General features: G+C 37.6%; 1 protein-coding gene across 6 annotated transcripts in view; it reads left to right on the top strand.

Moving 5' to 3' along the window:
* The window catches only part of STAG1 (stromal antigen 1), a 398,006-nt gene that overhangs the window by 262,364 nt on the left and 115,518 nt on the right, over positions 1-20,124 (top strand). For all 6 annotated transcript variants that reach the window (XM_050779584.1, XM_050779585.1, XM_050779588.1 and 3 more), the window contains 3 exons: positions 3,227-3,325; positions 4,380-4,459; positions 9,240-9,347. In XM_050779584.1, coding sequence (XP_050635541.1) covers positions 3,227-3,325; positions 4,380-4,459; positions 9,240-9,347 — 287 coding nt within the window. The remainder of the gene's footprint in view (positions 1-3,226; positions 3,326-4,379; positions 4,460-9,239; positions 9,348-20,124) is intronic.

Here is a 20,124-nt window from a genome sequence, read left to right as displayed (position 1 = left end):
TTCTCCCTTCTGACTTTAAAAGGAATCCCTCATATAAGTAATCCTAAATAAGTAATCCTGAGAATAACCATAGGTAGGAGTGATAAGTTACTGGAATTTGGCCGGGTGTGGCATTTAGGTACTGTAATAGAAATACTATTAGAGTATATTAGAGCCCCAAAGTAGAGCAGTTACCATAAAAGCAACTGGAATTTTCATTCCCATTTTAAGTTATTTTACAGTTTTCTGAAGTATTTTCATGGATACTACCTTATTTAATTGTTAAGAAGTTCCTGTGGTGACTTTACAGAGGAACAGCCGTCATCAGCCTTTTGCTCATCCATTGTTGATCCTTTCATTATATATGTTACATAATACTTTTGTTTGCTTTCCACCTATCTTGCCTCCTGGAATACCATATTCGGTGAGCCAGTTCCATAGATCCCTATGGGCTGCCCTTTAATTATTGCCTATTACAATTAATATGTTCCCACCCCCCTTGACTGTGATGGTCAGGAGAAGCTATGTTATCTCTGCTTTTCTGGGATCTTCATATCTCCATTGCTGCTGGGAGCCAAATTCTCCATTTGGTCTGTGCTGAGATTTGTCCTTAGTCTGATGACCAGGAGGAAGGTCTGTGTATTATATCAAGACAAGGGCTACTAGCATTGTCCTATAGGCACCTGCCTTACTTGAGGCTTCCATGTAGTCTTTCAGCAAAGGATGGAGTAAGGAGGAAACATATTGTCCTCTAACAAGTGGGCATGAGCCGTATTTTCAGGCCTACAAATTCAGAGGAAATGGGGAGTTCAAGATTCTCACTGCATCTACCCAGATATCCTTTAGACTTTACTTTTTTCATATCATAACTCTTATTTAGACATAAGAGGCTTGCCTGGGATTCAGAGTTCTTAAATTCTGTCACACTTACAATTTAATGCTAGGCTTGGTCTTTAGTAGCATTAATTCTCTATCTAAAGGAGATAAATGTTTCCAAAGAGGCAATACTTGGCTTTGAACTGGTGATGAAGCAGCCTGGCACTGTGATTTTCTCTTTAACCTTTCAGTGACACTCAGCAATAGCCACGCAATTTCACAGTTTTTGCAGTTACTGTTTGCCCTGCTCCCTCCAGTGTAGAAATGTTGCACAAGTTAATGCACATCCCCTTTCAAGTAAAAGTGAAAATCCTAACAAACTGCTATCCTACATCAGGAACTATCAGTACTTCATCTACTACCATTGGGTCTTACCTAATAGCAATCCAGCCTTCAATAATCCAATCCCAGAATCCCATTATTGAAGTCTTGATTCCCAGGACCACTCTTGGTTCCAACTATCATAGGTCACATTCCCTGGATGCCAAGCCTGAGTTGGGGACTTTTGTGCTCATGATATTTCGAGGTTTGTACTCTTAAGAGTAACCTATTGGCTGGGCATGATGGCTCACACCTGTAATCTCAGCATTTTGGGAGGCAGAGACAGACAGATCACCTGAGGTCAGGAGTTCAAGACCAGCATGGCAAAACCCTGTCTCTGCTGAAAATAGAAAACTTAGCCAGACGTGGTGGGCACCTGTAATTTCAGCTACTCGGGAGGCTGAGACAAGAGAATCACTTGAACCCAGGAGGCAGAGGTTGCAGTGAGCCGAGATTGCACCACTGTACTCCAGCCTGGGTGACAGAGCAAGACTCTGCCTCAAAAAACAAACAAACAAACAAAAACAACAGGAACCTATAAAAAAGTGAGGAAAATATGACAAAGCAGGAAACAGACTAATGAAAATGTGGTTTCAGGAGAAGTCTAATCTCAGCTTGATCTCACAGGGAGGTTTGGAGAGTAAATTGTACCTTAGAAGATATCCTGTCCAGAAGCAAGGAGGCTGGGCTGTTTTACACTTATATCTTTCTTTACTGGCTATGGGCCTCAACCTGGGCAAGAGAAGGGGAGTGGTTGGGAGAGGAAAGATGGAGCATAACCTCCTACGGATCTATGCGCTGGGTAGTTCTAGTAAACCGTGATCCATTCTCCAGAGAAAGATAGAGATATTGAACCATTAGCAGTTAACACAGGCAGACGCTGAAGAATTAGCCCAGTAAAGGGGACCTGGACAGGGCATCAGCAGCACCTGCCACAGGCACTTCAGCTTTCCCTTATGTGCTAGTAACTTACCAACAAGTATTACATCATCACATAGCACATCTCATGGTATGCTAGTGTAGGCTTGAATCAGCTTATGAAAGAGTGATTATGCATCTCTTTTCATAAATGAGTTCATTGACATCTCATTGATAATATTGGCTATGAAGGCACTATTTACATTAAATAAATTTGCAAATAGAACAATTCAGAATCCTGTTCCTCAGAGCTGGTTGGTAAAACTTCTGCCAGCATATCTCTGCACTTAATCCCTACAATAATTTTATAAATGAGAAACCTGAGTATCAGAGTGATTAATAATATACTTAATGTACTTATCTTACATGTAGCTAATAAATTATATAAATTGGAACTAAAATTTAGTTGTGTCTGATTCCAGAACTTGGACTCCTACTGTTACAGCACATAGCTTCTTTTAGAGGATAGAAACTAATCCCCTTTAAATCTTTTGAGAGACTTGTCTAGATTTCTAGGTGATCCTGAATGCATTTTGGTCACCATCATCGTGTACTCCAAGTTAATGACTTTATTAAAGACATTCCACCAATAAATAGCACTCCTAGGACTCTTCACTGTGTCATTTTGCCTCTGTTTTAAACATTGTGTTATTTCTGTTTTCCTGACTGCTGTCCCTGGAATATAAAATGAATCCAGTAAATATTTGTTGCATGAATAAATGATGACCTTTTAGTATAAAAATCAGGTTTTTCCATGGGATTATTCAATAATTACATAAAGGGCAAATAAACATACTTTTCCCTAATTATAGGTTTAAAATTCTCTCTCTGTGCCTCTGGATGATGTGGGATATACTACATGTTGAGTCAGAGTTGATAAATACTTGAAATAGGCATAACTTACTCTCAAGTAACTAAAGTGTTTTCAGTGCTTTTTTTTTTTTTTTTTTTTTTTTTTTTTTTTTTACATATAAGGGCAAAACACACTATACAATTCTTCAGTCTCATCCTGTGTTGAGTTACAATATGCAGTTAGTTGAATGGTTAAGCTAAATTTTAGTCCTCATATAGACTTGAAAACTGTGGTGTGGAATTGATTCCTTATGTTGTGCTTTTATTTGTATTTCTGAAGCAAGGGGAAGTCAGGCTGAAGTGTTTGAAAGCTCTACAGAGTCTGTATACCAATAGAGAATTATTCCCCAAATTGGAACTATTCACTAACCGATTCAAGGTAAGCATCAAGAATGATAAGCTTATTTAATTTTTCTCTTTACAAATGCTAGTTACAGCTAGTTTAGCAAATTATATTATCATATAAGTGTTTAGTTCATATTCTTTATTACAGCAGTCCCCAGCCTTTTTGGCACCAGGGACCAGTTTCATGGAAGACAGTTTTTTCCATGGACCGAGGTGGGGGTTGAGGGGATGGTTTCAGGATGATTCAAGTGTATTACATTTATTGGGCACTGTATTTCTGTTATTACATTGTAATATGTAATGAAACAGTTATACAACTCACCACAATGTATATGTTTGCACAATCATTGCAGCCCTGAACTTGTTTTCCTGCAACTAGATGGTCCCATCTAGGGGTAATGGGAGACAGTAACAGATCATCAGGCATTAGATTCTCATAAGGAGCACACAACGCAGATCCCTTGCATGCACAGTTCACAATAGGGTTCATGTTCCTGTTGTTCCTATTGAAAATCTAATGCCACTGCTGATGTGACAAGAGATGGAGTTCAGGCGGTAGTGGGAGTGATGAAGAATAGCTGTAAATACAGATGAAACAACTTCGCTGGCTCACTTGCTCACCTGCCACTCACCCCTTGCTGCGTGGCCCAGTTCCTAACAGGCTACAGACCAGGCTTGGGGACCCCTGCTTTTACTACATGTTCTTTAAATAAACTCATATGAAATAGATAAGTGAATCTCTGCTTTACAAAAGATATTACCATGAGTTCTTATTTATTACCTTTGGAAGAAGGTTCACCTGCTTAATTTTCTTTACAGCTTTTTATAAAGATAGTAATTTTGTAAGTTAAGGCTTACCTGATACAGGGTTTAGGGAATAGCAATTGTTGAGAAAGGTTTTAAATTACAAACATTTATACTAATATCCCCTTTGTGTGAGTAGGACTATGATACTGCAGTTTCAAGAGTAAAGCTTTTTCTTTAACCGATCATTAGTATTGCATATATATCCCAGAATACATTATATTAGGTCTGTCCCAGCTTATTTTCTGTTCATAGTTGGTTTGTTTTACAACTTTTTTTTTCAGGATCGCATTGTGTCAATGACACTTGATAAAGAGTATGATGTTGCTGTGGAAGCTATTCGATTGGTTACTCTGATACTTCAGTAAGTAATATCTATTACTGTTTTAACTTTATTGATATTTTAATGCTTTTTCCCCAGGATTTTTAATGTCCTATCTATGTATAGTCCTTATGTATGTATTTATCATTTTAGGTTCTACTTCTACGTTTTAAGATTAGATTTAAAACAGTGTTTTCTGTTTTTTTCTGTTTTTGTTTTTTATTTTAACTATTGTTTACTTCTTCCACATAAAAATTACCTAGAGAAAATATCAATGATGTAACTTACCTTTCTGTTTAAAACAAAGCAGGCCCAGTATGTTGGCTCCTACCTATAATCCCAGCATTTTGGGAGGCTGAGGTGGGAGGATCACTTGAGCCCAGAGGTTCAAGAACAGCCTGGGCAACATAGAGGAGACCCTGTCTCTACAAATAATAAAAAAAAATTAACTGGCATGGTGGCACATGCCTGTTGTCCTAGCTACTTAGGAGGCTAAGGTGGGAGGGTAGCTTGAGCCCAGGAGGTCAAAGCTGCAGTGAGTCGTGATGGAGCCACTGCATTCCAGCATAGATGATATAGCAGGACCCTGTATCAAAAATAAATGAATGAAAGAATGAATGAATGACTCAGAGAGAAAGAAGGCTGCAAAAGGAAGAACCCTCAAAGGGACAGTTTCCCAAATAGGCTTTTTTTTGGAATTATATAGAAGAAAAAAATAAAGCAATTAAATTGTCTCACTAATATGATAGAGATTTCAAAATAGAAATGTTATAGCTGTATTTCTACGGGTTTGACTAAAAACTAGATAGAATCTATGTGAGAGAATATATCCTAGCAAAGTCGTACATAACAAATCCTCCTCTTCCTATTTTGTGATGGTACATCTATCACGAACTAAATATCTATGCGGGGATCTACTGTTGTTTGAAATCCTTTTACATTTTGGCTCTAACACTGTGCTCTTTATTATTGTGGCTTTATAATACATGTTCTAAATATGGGGTCGTTTTCTCCTCTTTGTCTTTTTTTTCAAAATCTACTTACCTTCTTATGGCTGCTTTTTGTTTGATATGAATTTTAAAAATATACTTGTCAAGTGCCTCAAAAACCCTGCCTGGGATTTTGAATATTGGAACTCCATTAACTTTTATGATAAATTTAGGAGAATTTAAAGTACTTTGTTATGTTATATCACTTATGCATGAACATGCTGGAATTCTCCTCTTTTTTAAAGAGAAGAATTCTTACTGTATTGCTCGTGCTGGAGTATATTAACAGATGTGATCATGGCACATTAAAACTGCAAACTCCTGAACTGAGGTGATCCTCTTTTCTTAGCCTCACAAGTAGCTGGGATGGCAGGCATATACCTCCATGCCCAGCTGGATTTCTTTCTTTAAATATCATTAGGTCTTAATGGGTTTAATTTTCTCATAGAGGTTGTGCATTATTTAGTAAGTTAATTCTGAAATACCTTATGCTATTTTTGTTAGAATAGTATTTAGTATTTTCTGCTTGGTTATTGCTGAGGAAGAGAACCTTTAATTTTTGTGTTGGTCTAGTATGTGGACCCTATTTGAACTCTTAGGTTCTGAGTTCCAAAATGCATTCTAGTAGTTTGTTGATTTTGTTGATTTTAGTATGTAAATTATCATATAACCTGCAAACAGTTTCAGTTCAGTTTTGTCTCTTCCTTTTCCTTTTTTTTTTTTTTTTTTTTGAGACAGAGTCTTGCTCTGTTGCGCAGTCTAGAATGCGGTGGCGTGGTCTCAGCTTACAACCTCCACCTCTTGGTTCAAGTGATTGTCCTTCCTCAGCCTCCCAAGTAGCCGGGATTACAGGCACATGCCACCAAGCCTAGCTAATTTTTATATTTTTAGTAGAGACGGAGTTTCACCATATTGGCCAGGCTGGTCTCGAATCCCTGACCTCAAGTGATCCACCCACCTGGACCTCCTAAAGTGCTGGGATTACAGATATGAGCCACCATGCCTGACCTGTCTCTCCCTTTTCTAACCTTGTAACTTTTATTTCATTCTCTTGTCTAATTGCATAGACAGCACCTTCAGCACTGTAACAGTGTCACTGATAGCTATTCCCGTTCTTGTCCTAGGAAATCATTTAAAATTATTTGTTTCTGTCATAGATTTTAATATGATAGAAGTTCCTTTGCATTCTGAGTTTTCTGGGGTTTTTGTTTCATTTACGTGCCTAAGTTAAATTAATAGACTTGTCTAATGGTAAACACTATTGCATTGCTAGAATAAATTTTTTTAACATGATATATTTTGTTTTATTTAAATGCAGTATTATATTTAATATCTTAGGATTTTACGTTCGTGTTGATGAGTAAATTTGACATTTTTTTCTTGTCCTTTTCCAACTTCAAAATCAAGGTTGTAGTCTTGTATTCTCTTTGTAAAATACCTTTTTTTTTTTTTGGAGACAGAGCCTTACTCTGTCACCCAGACTGGAGTGCAGTGGTATGATCTCAGTTCACTGCAACCTTCACCTCCCAGGTTTAAGAGATTCTCATATCTCACCCTCCCGAGTAGCTGGGATTATAGGCACGCACCACCACGCTCAGCTACTTTTTTTATTTTAATAGAGATGGAGTTTTGCCATGTTGGCCAGGTTGATGTTGAACTCCTGACCTGAAGTGATCTACCCACCTCAGCCTCCCAAAGTGCTGGGATTTCAGGCGTGAGTCGCTGAGCTGGGCTGTAAGATACTTTCAATAGTTTCTTGCCTTTTTTTTTTTTTTCTCTTCTGAAAGAAGTGTCCTAAGACAGAGATTAATTATTTCTTGAAACTATAAGAGAATTATCTTATTAAAACTGTGACAGTCAATTTCTTTCTTTTTTTTCTTGGATACAGAGTCTCACTAAGTCACCCAGGCTAGAGTGCACTGGCGCAATCTCGGCTCACTGCAACCTCTGCCTCCCAGATTCAGGTGATTCTTATGCCACAACCTCCCGGTAGCTGAGGTTACAGGCACGTGGCATCACGCCTTATTTTTGTATTTTTAGTAGAGATGGGACTTCACTATGTTGGCCAGGCCCGTCTTGAACTCCTGACCTCAAGTGATCCACCTCCTCGGCCTCCCAAAGTGCTGGGATTAACAGGCGTGAGCCACCCTGCCCAGCCAGTTTTTAATTTCTTTTGTGCAAGAGGTCTGTTATCATTTCTATTTCTTCCGTGATTAACCATCTAAATTAAATTCTACTGGCTGAGCGCAGTACCTCATGCTTGTAATCCAAACACTGTAAGAGGTTGAGCCGGGCAGATAACTTGAGGTCAGGAGTTCGAGAGCAGCCTGGCCAACATGGTGAAACCCCATCTCTACTAAAAATACAGAAAATTAGTCGGGTGTGGTGGCAGGCACCTGTAGTCCCAGCTACTCAGGAGGCTGAGGCAGGAGAATCGCTTGAACCCAGGAGACGGAGGTTGCTGTGAGCCGAGATAGGGCCACTGCACTTCAGCCTCTGCGAAAGAAACTGCCTCAAAAAAAAATAATAATAAATAATTAATTAAATGTTATTTCTTTTGTGTTACTGTTGACATTTTTGCAAACTTTTAAAAATGTTTTATCACAGTTTTATAATTGTATAGTTCATGATCTTCTTATTACTTTCCAAGACTCATTCTTTCTTAATTCTTTTCATCCTCTATTTTATTCGTATTCTCTTTTTCTTCATAAGTCATGTCAGGTTTGTCCATCTTACTGTTTGTAAAGAACCAGGTTCTTTTAGCTCATTTGTTTTTTGTTTTCTAATAACTATATCTAAAGTAATAAATACACCTTTAAGTACTCATGTATGTCCTAAAAATTTAGACATGTAGTATTTTAATAGACAATAATAAATAAATATCTGTGAAACCTTTAATTACCTTTGTGGTTTCCAGTGTAATTGCAGGTTACTTGGAAGTATGTTTTTATTCTACCCAATTTTTTTTTTTTTTTTTTTTTTGGAGACTGAGTCTGGATGGCTGTGTCGCCCAGGCTAGAGTGCAGTGGCACAATCTTGACTCACTGCAACTTCTGCCTCCCAGGTTCAAGCGATTCTCCTGCCTCTGCCTCCCAAGTAGCTGAGACTACAGGCACACATCAACACGCCTGGCTAATTTTTGTATTTTCAGTAGAGATGGGGTTTTGCTGTGTTGGCCAGGCTGGTCTCTAACTCCTGACCTCAGGTAATCCACCCTCCTTAGCCACCCAAAGTGCTGAGATTATAGGCATGAGCCACCGTGCCTGGCTCTAAGATTTTAAGCTGTAGAAGAAGGCCAGACGCAGTGGCTCATGCCTGTAACCCCAGCACTTTGGGAGGATGAAGCAGGTGGATTACCTGAAGTCAGGAGTTAGAGAACAGTCTGGCCAACATGACGAAACCTCGTTTCTACTAAAAATACAAAAAATTAGCTGAGCGTGGTGTTGGGTGCCTGTAATCTCAGCTGCTCGGGTGGCTGAGGCAGGAGAATCACTTGAACCCGGGAGGCAGAAGTTGTGGTGAACCAAGATCATGCTGTTGCGCTCCAGCCTGGGTGACACAGCAAGACCCTGTCTCAAAATAAATAAATAAATAAATAAAAAGTAGAATAATTGTGGGCATTTTATTTTCTTCTTGTTGAATCTTTATTTTCTGAATTTTATGTTATTGTCTTTTATACTAAAAGGAGAAACATAACTTTCAAAGTAAGAAAAAAGATGAGACAAAAATTATTAAGCCTTGAATTTTATAGTGAACTTTACAAAGTTTAAATAAAAGTAAAACTGAAAATAAACATTTGCTTTAGATCAGATGTTACTTTCTGTATTTTTCAGTGGAAGTGAAGAAGCTCTTTCCAATGAAGACTGTGAAAATGTTTACCACTTGGTGTACTCGGCACATCGCCCTGTTGCTGTGGCAGCTGGAGAGTTCCTTCACAAAAAGTGAGCTGATTATCTTTGAAAACAGATTCTACTTTTCTATGTTGTTTTGTTATTGTTTTAGAGTTTGTAGGAGAGAGTAATAGTGACTGAACACAGTGCTGAAAATGTCCATCTCATACTCTGAGGGCTGTAACAGCCTCATAGCCTATGTATACATTATGAATCACACCCTTGAGGATGCTGTACCTTGTGATATACTCCTTTTTTCTGAAATCTGAGAGGATGATTCTCAGCTAGATGTGAGTGGAGATTGGAGGAGTGCATGAAACTTATAAAAGCTAACATAATTGATAATTCATCACTAGTTTTTTCTTTAAAATTCTGAGATTTGATCTTACTTTCTCAACATTTGTAATCTAAATGTGAAGCAGTATCACCTTTAAAATGCCTCCCAAGTTTTAATGTTTTTTCATTTTCTCCATTATGATGATTGATTATTTATTTATTTTTTTGAGATGGAGTTTCGCTCTTGTTGCCCAGGCTACAGTACAGTGGCACAATCTCGACTCACCACAACTTCTGCCTCCCAGGTTCAAGTGATTGTCCTGCCTCAGCCTCCCAAGTAGCTGGGATTACAGTCATGCACCATCCTGCCCAGCTAATTTTGTATTTTTATTAGAGACAGGGTTTCTTCATGTTGGTCAGGCTGGTGTTGAACGCCCGACCTCAGGTAATTCGCCTGCCTCAGCCTCTCAGAGTACTGGGATTACAGACGTGAGCCACCACACCTGGGCATGATGAGGATTATTTTAATCAGTAATTCATAGTAATTCTGAAAGTTTTATATATATATAGTTGCAGTTTAATTTTTTTTAAACCTTATTTTTTGGTAAAGCATAAAGCTAATGAGAGTATATGCATGTGAACACTTAGGAAGGACATTTTTTATTGTGATTTACTGTATATGTTGTATAATTAGATTAGTTCATTCTGTAAAACATTTTAAAATATAAGTGTGTGTGTGTGTGTATACATATATATATATTTTTTTTTTGAGAGATGGGGTCTTGCTATCTTGCCCAGGCTGGTCTTGAACTCCTGGCCTCAAGTGATCCTCCCACTTCAGCCTCCCAAAGTGTTGGGATTACAGGCATGAGCCACTGCACCTAGCTGATTAATTCATTTTTAAACTATAAACATATTCTTGGTTATATGTGTATATCTTTTGCTTTGCTTTGTGTTTTGTTTTTTTGTTTATGGATTTAAATTACTAGCTTTGAATAATATTCACAGGTGATTACAAAAGTTTATTATATATGCTAACTTCGTATTATGCTGAAATACAAATATAAATCATGGACTAGGCAACTGCTGTGCATCAGTGACTAACTTTGATAATGAGCAGGCCTGGCCTCTATCCAGTATCTGCATTCAGTGCTACAATAAAAATTGTTCTCTACTCACTTGTACCTTTCAAAGTGAGAAAAGTTATTTGAGTGTAAGAAATCTCTGTTAAGAAAGAAACCAGCTACTTACTGTGCATGCTGGCAATGAAAATGAAGAGGAAGAAAGTCAAGGTTTTCAGGCATGACTTAAAATAATATTGAATTTCCTAGTGACTCTGACACCTCTGGCTAGTAGAATAATGCTGATTTTATATTTATCTTTGGATGTTGTCTGTCACCGATATCAAGGAGGTACTGTAGCCTTTCTTTTTTCAGGATTATTATATTCTAATTAGTCTATTCTCCACTTAACTTGTCAAAGAACTTTGTGTTTTTAGAAATAATTTGTTGTTTCTGTAGTTTCAGAGAGAAAATAAACTTGAGATGGGTTCTCTGTATAGTAGAAGCCATAAACTGGTAACTCTTGAGTTAGAAAAAGTCTTAATTAGAATGTACTTATTTTATATCTGTATTATATTTTTCTATGTTTGAAATATTGGCTAAATTTTTTATACTTTAAAAATTGATAGACATTTATAGAGTACATGTGATATTTTGATACATGCGTCTAATGTGTAATGGTCAAATTAGGTAAGTAGGATATCCATCACCTCAAATATGTATTATTTCTTTGTGCTGGGAACTTTCCAAATCTTCTATTAATAGCTATTTTGAAATATTCCATAAATTATTGTTAACTATAGTCACCCTACTGTGCTATCAAACACTAAAACTTATTTCTTCTAACTGTATTTTTGGACCCGTTAACCTCTCTTTATTCCGCCTTCTGGTAGCAATCATTGTACTGTGCCTCCAGGAGATCAACCTTTTTTTAACTCCCACATATAAGAGAGAACATGAGATATTTGTCCTTCTGTGCTTGGCTTAATTCACTTAACATAAGGTCATCTAGTTCCATCTGTGTCACTGCAAATGACAGGATTTCCTTTTTATGGCTAAATAATATTCCATTGTGTATAAATACCACATTTGTTTATCCATTCAAACGTTGATGGACACTTAGGTTGATTCCATGTCTCACTACTATCAATAGTACTGTACTGAACATGGCAGTGCAGATATCTCTTTGATATGCTGATTTTTTTTTCTTGTAGATATATACTTAGCAGTGGAGTTGCTTGATCATATGGTAGATGTTTTTAGTTTTTTGAGGAACCTCCATACTGTTTTCCACAGTTGCTATACTAGTTTACCTTCCTACGAACAGTGTACTAGCATTCCCCTTTCTCTGCATCCTGGCCAGCATGTTATTCTTTTGTCTTTTTTATAATAACTGTTGAAAATGAGGTAAGATGATATCTCATTGTGATTTTGTATTTGCATTTTCTTTGTAATAAATGATGAGAGCACTTTTTTGTATACCAGTTGGCCACTGGTATGTCTTCCTTTGAGAAATGTCTATTCAGATCATTTGCCCATTTGTAAATTGGATTGTTTTCGTTTTTACTAAGGAGTTGTTTGAGTTCCTTATATCCCTTGTCAGATGAATAGTTGGCCAATATTTTCACCTATTCTACAGGTTGTCTCTTTATTGATCCCTTTGCTGTATAGAAACTTTTTTGCTTGATATAATCTCATTTTTCTGTTTTTCCTTTTGTTGCACATGCTATTGAGGTCTTGCCCCAAAACTCTACCCAGACTAATATTCTTAAGAATCCCCAGTGTTTTCTTTCTCTCTTTTTTTTTTTTCCCAAGACGGAGTCTCACTCTGTCGCCCAGTATGGAGTGCAGTGGCGCAATTTCAGCTCACTGCAACCTCCACCTCCTGGGTTCAAGCAATTCTTCTGCCTCAGCCTCCCGAGTAGCTGGGATTACTGGTACGTGTCACCACACCCGGCAATTCACTACTATTTATTGAAGAAGAAGCTGTCCTTTCCCCACGATATGTTCTTGGTGCCTTTGCCGAAAATCAGTTAGCTGTAACTGTGTGCACTTATTTCTGGGTTATCTGTTCTGTTGCATTGGTATATGTGTCTGTTTTTATGCCAGAATTATGCCATTTGGGGTAATAAGACTTTGTATTATATTCTAAAGTCAGGTGGTGTAAAGCCTCCAGCTTTTGCTCAAGATTGCTTTGCTTATTGTGGGTAATTTGTGGGGCCATATGAATTTTAGGGTTTTTTTTTCAATTTCTATAAAAAATGTCTTTGATACAGGGATTCCATAGAATCTGTATATCAATTTGAGTAGTATGGACATTTTAAACAGTCTTAATTCTTCCAATCCAAGAGCATGAGATGTCTTTTTTGTTGTTGTTGTTGTTTTTGTTTTAAATATCCTCTTCAGTTTCTTTCATCTGTGTTTTATAGTTTTGTTTGTAGAGATCTTTTACTTTGGTTAAATTTATTCCCAGCTGGGTTTTTTTTTTTTTTTTTTTGGTAGCTGTTGGAAATGAGATTGACTTCTTGACTTCTTTTTCAGATTGTTCACTTTTGCTGTATAAGAATGCTACGGATTTTTATGTCGATTTTGTATTCTACTTTTCATAATTTATTAGTTCTAACAATTTTTTGTGCGGAGTCTGTTTTTGTAAATATAAGATTATGCCATCTACAAACAAAGATAACTTGACTTCTTTCTTTCCAATTTGGATGTCTTTTATTTCATTCTCTTGCCTAATTGCTCTGACTAGGACTTTTAGTACTATGTTGTATAAAAGTGGTGAAAGTTGACGTCCTGGTCTTGAGTTCTTATAGGAAAGACTTTCAACTTTTCCCCATTTAATGTGATTGTAACTGTGGGTTTGTCTTATATGGACTTTATTATTTTGAGATGTGTTTCATCTTTGCTAGTTTATTGAGAGTTTTTATCATGAAGGGATGTTGATTTCTTTCAAACGCTTTTTCTCTATTGAGAGGGTCATAAGTTTTGTCTTTCATTCTGTTGATGTGATGTATCACATTTATTGATAATGCATATGGTTAAGCTATCTTTGTGTCCCTGATATAAATCCTGCTTGATTATGGTACATTATCTTTTTAATATGCTGTTAAATTTGGTTTGCTAGTTATTGTTGAGAATTTTTACATGCATGTTTACTGGGGATATTGTCTAATAGTTTTTGTTGTTGTTGTTGTTGTTGTTGTTATTTTGTCTTTGTCTGGTTTTGGCATCAGGGTGATGCTGACCTTATACAATGAGCTTGGAGGTATTCCCTTGTCTTCAATTTTCTGAAATACTTTGAGTAGAATTGGTGTTCTTCTTTAAATGCTTGGTAGAATTCTGCAGTGAAGCCATCAGGTACTGGGCTTTTTTTGTTTGTTTGGAGACTTTTTATTACTGCTTCAATATCATTAATTTTTATTACTGCTTCAATATCATTATTGGTCTGTTCAACAGGTTTTCTATTTCTTTTTTCTTTTTCTTTTTTTTTTTTTTTTTTTTTTTGAGACGGAGTTTTGCTCTTGTTGTCCAGGCTGGAGTGCAATGGCACGGTCTCGGCTCACTGCAACCTCCGCCTCCTGGGTTCAAATGATTCTCCTGCCTCAGCCTCCCGAGTAGCTGGGATTACAGGTGCCTGCCACCATGCCCAGCTAATATTTGTATTTTTAGTAGATACGGGGTTTCACCATGTTGGCCAGGCTGGTCTCGAACTCCTGACCTCAGGTGATTCACCTGCCTTGGCCTCCCAGAGTGCCGGGATTAAAGGTGTGAGCCACCATGCCCAGCAGGTTTTCTATTTCTTTATGGTTAATTTGTGATAGGTTGCATGTGTCCAAGAATTTATTCATTTCTTTTAGGTTTTACATTTTGTTGGTATACAGACGTTTATAATAGTTTTTACCGATCCTTTGTATTTCTCTTGTAACCATTGTGATGTCTCTTTTTCTGTCTCTGATTTTATTTATTTGGGTATTCTTTCTTTCTTTCTTTCTTTTTTTAGTTTAGCTAAAGGTTTGTTCATTTGTGGTTCCATTTGTCTTTTGTATTTAGTCTTAATTACATTTATTCTCTGATCTTTATTATAATTTCTTTCCTTCTGCTAATTTTGGTTTTTTGTTTGTTTTTGTGAGTCTTCTAGTTCCTTGCTGTGTTTCATTATTGTCGTCTGTTTGAAGTTTTGCTAGTTTTTTGATATAGATACTTATTGGTATAAACTCCTTTAGAACTGCTTTGGCTGTACTTGATAGGTTTTAGTATGTTGTGTTTCTATTTTCTTCTCTCTCATGAAATTCTGAAATTTCTTCTTTAACCCATTTGTTGTTCAGGAGCGTGTTGTCTAATTTACATGAACTTGAACAATTTCCATTCCTTCTGTAATTGATTTTTAGTTTTATTCCATTATGGTTAAAAGAGATACTCAATATGCATTCAATATTTTAAAATCTGTTGACTTCTTCTGTGACCTTGTAGCCTGTCCTGGAGAATGTTTCATTTGTTACTAGAAAAATGAGTATTCTGCAACTGTTAGATGGAATGTTCTGTAAATGTCTATTAGGTCCATTTGGTCTAGAATGCAGCTTAACTCCAGTGTTTCTTTGGAATCATTGATTCATTTTCTGTCTGGATAATCTTCCCATTGCTGAAAGTTGCATGTTGAAGTCCCCTACTACTACTTGTATTGCAGTTTCTCTCTCTCCTTATGTCTTAATTTTTAAAATGTATTTGGGAGGTTCAATATTGAGTGTACAGATATTTACAATTGTTACAATTGTCATACAGATATTTACAATTGTCATATTGACCCTTTACCATTGCAAAATGGTATTCTTTGTCTTTTTTCTTTTCTTTTCTTTTCTTTTTTTTTTTTTTTGAGACAGAGTCTTGCTCTGTCGCCAGGCCGGAGTGCAGTGGCGCCATCTTGTCTTACTGCAACCTCCACCTCCTGGGTTCAAGCAGTTCCCCTGCCTCAGCCTCCCGAGTAGCTGGGACTACAGGCGTGTGCCACTACACCTGGCTAATTTTTATATTTTTAGTAGAGACGGGGTTTCACCATGTTGGCCAGGATGGTCTCCATCTCTTGACCTTGTAACCCGCCCGCCTCGGCCTCCCAAAGTGCTGGGATTACAGGCATGTGCCACCCCTCTGGCCTTCTTTGTCTTTTTTTAATCATTCTTGACCTGAAGTCTATTTTATTTGATGACAAATATAGCCACTCCTGTTACATTTTTGGTTTCTAAGTGCATGGATTATCTTTTTCCATACCTTCACTTTCAGTCTGTTTGTGTCTTTACAGATGAAGTGAGTTTCTTATGGCAGAATATAGTTGTGTCATTTTTTTTTAATCCATTCAGTCACTTTATATGTCTTTCAATTTGATAATTTAATCCATTTACCTTCCGGATTATTATTGATGGGCATGTGTTTACCATTGCCATTTTGTTGCTGTTTTCTGGTTGTTTTGTAGATCCCATTGATTTTTCTGTATCTAGTAGTAGGTTTTGATTCTGTGCTGTTTATTTCTGTTGTATCTATTATAGATATTGCTTTGTGATTACACTGAGACTTATAAAAATATCTTGTAGTTAAAACAGGTTATTTTATGTAGGGCACGGTGGCTTACACCTGTAATCACAGCACTTTGGGAGGCCAAGGCAGGCAGATCTCTTGGGGTCAGGAGTTCAAGACTAGCCTGGCCAAAATGGTGAAAGCCTATCTCTGCTAAAAATACAAAAATCAGCCAGGTGTGATGGCAGGTGCCTGTAATTCCAGCTACTTGGGAGGCCGGAGAATCGCTTGAACCTAGGAGGCAGAGGTTGCAGTGAGCCAAGATCATGCTGCTGCACTCCAGCCTAGGTGATAGAGCGAGCCTCACTGTCAAAAAAAAAAAAAAAAAAAAAAACCAGAAAAAAATACAGGTTATTTTAAACTTATAATGACTTAGCTTTGATTGCAAAATATCATAAATAAACTTTACACTTTAACACAGCTCCCCTCTTACGTTTTGACTTTTTGATGTTTCAATTTACATTTTAAAAATTTTGCTTATCTCAGCAATTGTTGCAGTTGTTTGTTTTGGGGTTTTTTTTGTTTGTTTGTTTGTTTGTTTGTTTTTTGTTTTTGTAGAGACAGGATTTTGCCATGTTGCCAAGCCGGTCTCCTAAGCTCAAGCGATTCTCCCATCTCCACCTTCCAAAGTTTGGAGATTACAGGCATAAGTCACCATGCCTGGCCCCGGTTGTTATTTTTAATAGTTTTTTCTTGTAGTCTTCATACTTAAGATATAAGTCATTTACTTACCACATTTATAGTATTAAGAGTACTCTGAATTTTTTTCAGTTTTCTTACTTTTGCCAGTGAATTTTATGCCTTGAAGTTTTCTTGTTACACGTTAGTGTTGGGGTGATCAGACCCAACACCAGGCCGTGGGGGCTACGAAGTCCGGCGGAGTCAAAGGAATGAGAAAAGACAAGTTAAGAGTGAGTGCATAAGGTGGGTCCAGGGGGCCAACGCTAGTATGGAGGTTGTGAAGGCCCTGAGCTCTGGGATCCCACACTATTTATTGGTGATCAAACAAAGAATCAGGTAGCGAGGATGTTTGGATGTGGGGGTAAACAGGTGAGGATGTGAGGACATGAGGATAGATAGGTAGTGGTGCATCAAGTGTATCTGTGACAGTTTAGCATTTTCTTTGACGCATATAGAATATGCTTTGCTGCTCGAGATAATGGAGAACATGTTTACGAGCCTGGGAGAGCAACCGACAAGTCTGCGCACATTCCAGAGGCCATGAGGGGTTTTATGCCCCGAGCCCTGGATTCCATCCAAGCCACGAGGGGTATTATGCCCTGGGCTTATATTTGTGGTACGGCAGGGCAGCCTTCCCCACTTTGGCACAGAGTTTGGTGTTCCAGAGGCCACAAGGGGTTTTAGACCCTGGACCCCAAACATTTTCCAAGACTCTTATATTATGACAGATAAGCCAGTCCTGCCTGAGCTCTTCTACCAACACATTAGCATTCATGTCTTTCAAACTGAAGAACTTCTTTTGGCATTTTTTATAAGGCAGATCTGGTGTTGATGAATTTCCTCAGCTTCTGTTTGTCTGAGAAAGTCTTTATCTGTCTTTCATGTTTGAAGGATATTGTTAGGTACAGTGTTCTTGGATAGCGATTTTCTTTCTTCAGAACTTTGAATATAGCATCCCAGTCTATCCTGGCCTTCAAGGTTTCTGCTGATAAATCTATTGAAAGCCATATAGGAGCTCCATTGAATATGATACGATTCTTTTCTTTTGATGCTTTGGATATTTCTTCTTTGTCTTTGATTTTTGCTAATTTGATTATGATGTGACCTGGGAAATTCCTCTTTGGGTTGAATTTGTTTGATGACATCTGAGCTTTCTGTTCCTGGATGCTGTTGTCTTTCTCCAGACTTGGAGAATTTTCAGCCTTACTCTTTTAATATGCTTTCTAGGCCCTTTTTCTCTCTCATCTTCTTTGGGAATGCTAATTTTGCAGAAGTTAGTTTGCTTGAACGTGTCCCATAATTCTCATAGACTTTTTAAAATTTTTCTTTTTGCTCTTCTGACTAGGTAATTTCATGTTCTGCCTTCAGGCTCATTTAAGAGAAGGTTCTGTTTAATGGGTGACTTTCAGAGGGATGGTAAACGGACAATAGGAATATCCCTGATAACTGAAATATACCAATCTATTTATTTATTATTTTTTGAGACAGAGTCTCGCTCTGTCACTCAGGCTGGAGTGCAGTGGCCCAATCTCTGCCTCCTAGATTCAAGCGATTCTTGTGCCTCTCAGCCTCCCAAGTTGCTGAGATTACAGGTGCCTGCCACCATACGTGGCTAATTTTTGTTCTTTCTAGTAGAGATGGGGTTTCACCATGTTGGCCAGGCTGGTCTTAAACTCCTGACCTCAAGTAATCCACCCGCCTCAGTCTCTCTAAGTGCCGGGATTACAGGCCTGAGCCACCACGCTCGGCTTATTTTATGTTTTTTTGAGATGAAGTCTCACTCTGTCACCCTGGCTAGAAGGCAATGGCATGATCTCTGCTCACTGCAACCTCCACCTCCTGAGCTCAAGAGATTCTCCTGTCTCAGCCTCTGGAGTGTTTAGAATTACAGGCGTGTGCCACTATGCCAGGCTAATTTTTTGTATTTTTAGTAGAGATACGGTTTCACCATGTTGGTCAGGCTGATCTTGAACTCCTGACCTCAAGTCTTCCACCTGCCTTGGCCTCCCAAAGTGCTGGAGTTATGGGGATGAGCCCCATGTCCAGTTGTACCAATTTAAATAATTCCATTTAGTGCATATAAATGAGGCACTGAGGAATTTGCTTAAATTTTGAGTATTAAAATGTGGAATTTTTGATGATGTATTAAAATATTGATTTCAGACAGATCTTACTACTTTTTGGATGATTGGTTAATACTGTGAAAAGCTTATGACTAGGATCAAAATCCCTAGATATATTTTCCACAAAGCCCAGGTGACTGTATAAAGTCTTTCCTTGGCCTGGAAACAACTTAAAGGCCAGGATTCAGTTGCAGTACCCACTTAAGTATTTCCCAGGTTGGGAAATAATGTAAGGCCAGCAATATAGTTCCAGCGCAGTGTTCCAGTACTAAGAGTCTTCACCAGACTGAGAAAGAACAGAAGTGCAGTGATTTGGTTCTGGAATACTGTTTAAATTCCAGCATTCACTATAAGTTCTTGCCAGACCAAGAAAAAAACAAGAGGCCATGGTTCAAGTTCTGAAACTAAGAAGTAAAGATCTAGTACTACCAAAGCAAATCTGCAAAAAGTGGAAGCAGTAGCTATCTCTTCAAATACACAAGCATCAACTTAGGTCAGGGAAATATTACACTACCAAACAAAACCAGTAGAGCTCCAGCAACAGATCCGGAAAAACTGAAAATCTATGAAATGTCTGACAGGCAATTCAGGGTAATCCTCTTAAAGAATTTTAAGGATTTACACACACACACAAAAATCCAAATAGAAAACTAAATCAAATTTGAAAAACAAAATGAGAAATATGAATAGAAACAATTTTTAAAAATCAAATATAAATCCTAGAAATAAAGAATGTAACTGAAGTGAAAAACTCACTAGAAAGCTTCAACAGCAAACTTAACCAAACAGAGGAAAGAACTAGTGAGCCTGAAATAAAAACAAATACAGCTTCAAGATAAGTTCTCTAGTCCACTAATATGCCTTCCTCTTCACTCACCCCCCAGAAAAACTCAGCTTCTCTGTAATCGTTTTCTGCTAGAGATTGGTTTCTTATAATATCACATGAAATTATTCTCGTTTTATTCAGTTATATTACCTCTCATTTGAGAGGCCTACTCTGACTTTTACATATAAACTAGTACATGCTATATACATATACCTTTTTTTTTCTTTATAACCAGCAACAGTATATATTTGTCTACCGTTTATTCACTAAAGTGAGAGCTCCAAGAGAACAGG

The sequence above is a fragment of the Macaca thibetana genome, chromosome 2, assembly GCF_024542745.1.
Source record: "Macaca thibetana thibetana isolate TM-01 chromosome 2, ASM2454274v1, whole genome shotgun sequence".
NCBI lineage: Eukaryota > Metazoa > Chordata > Mammalia > Primates > Cercopithecidae > Macaca > Macaca thibetana.
Note: the sequence above shows the minus strand (reverse complement) of the source record. Positions and strands in the feature narration are given on the sequence as shown.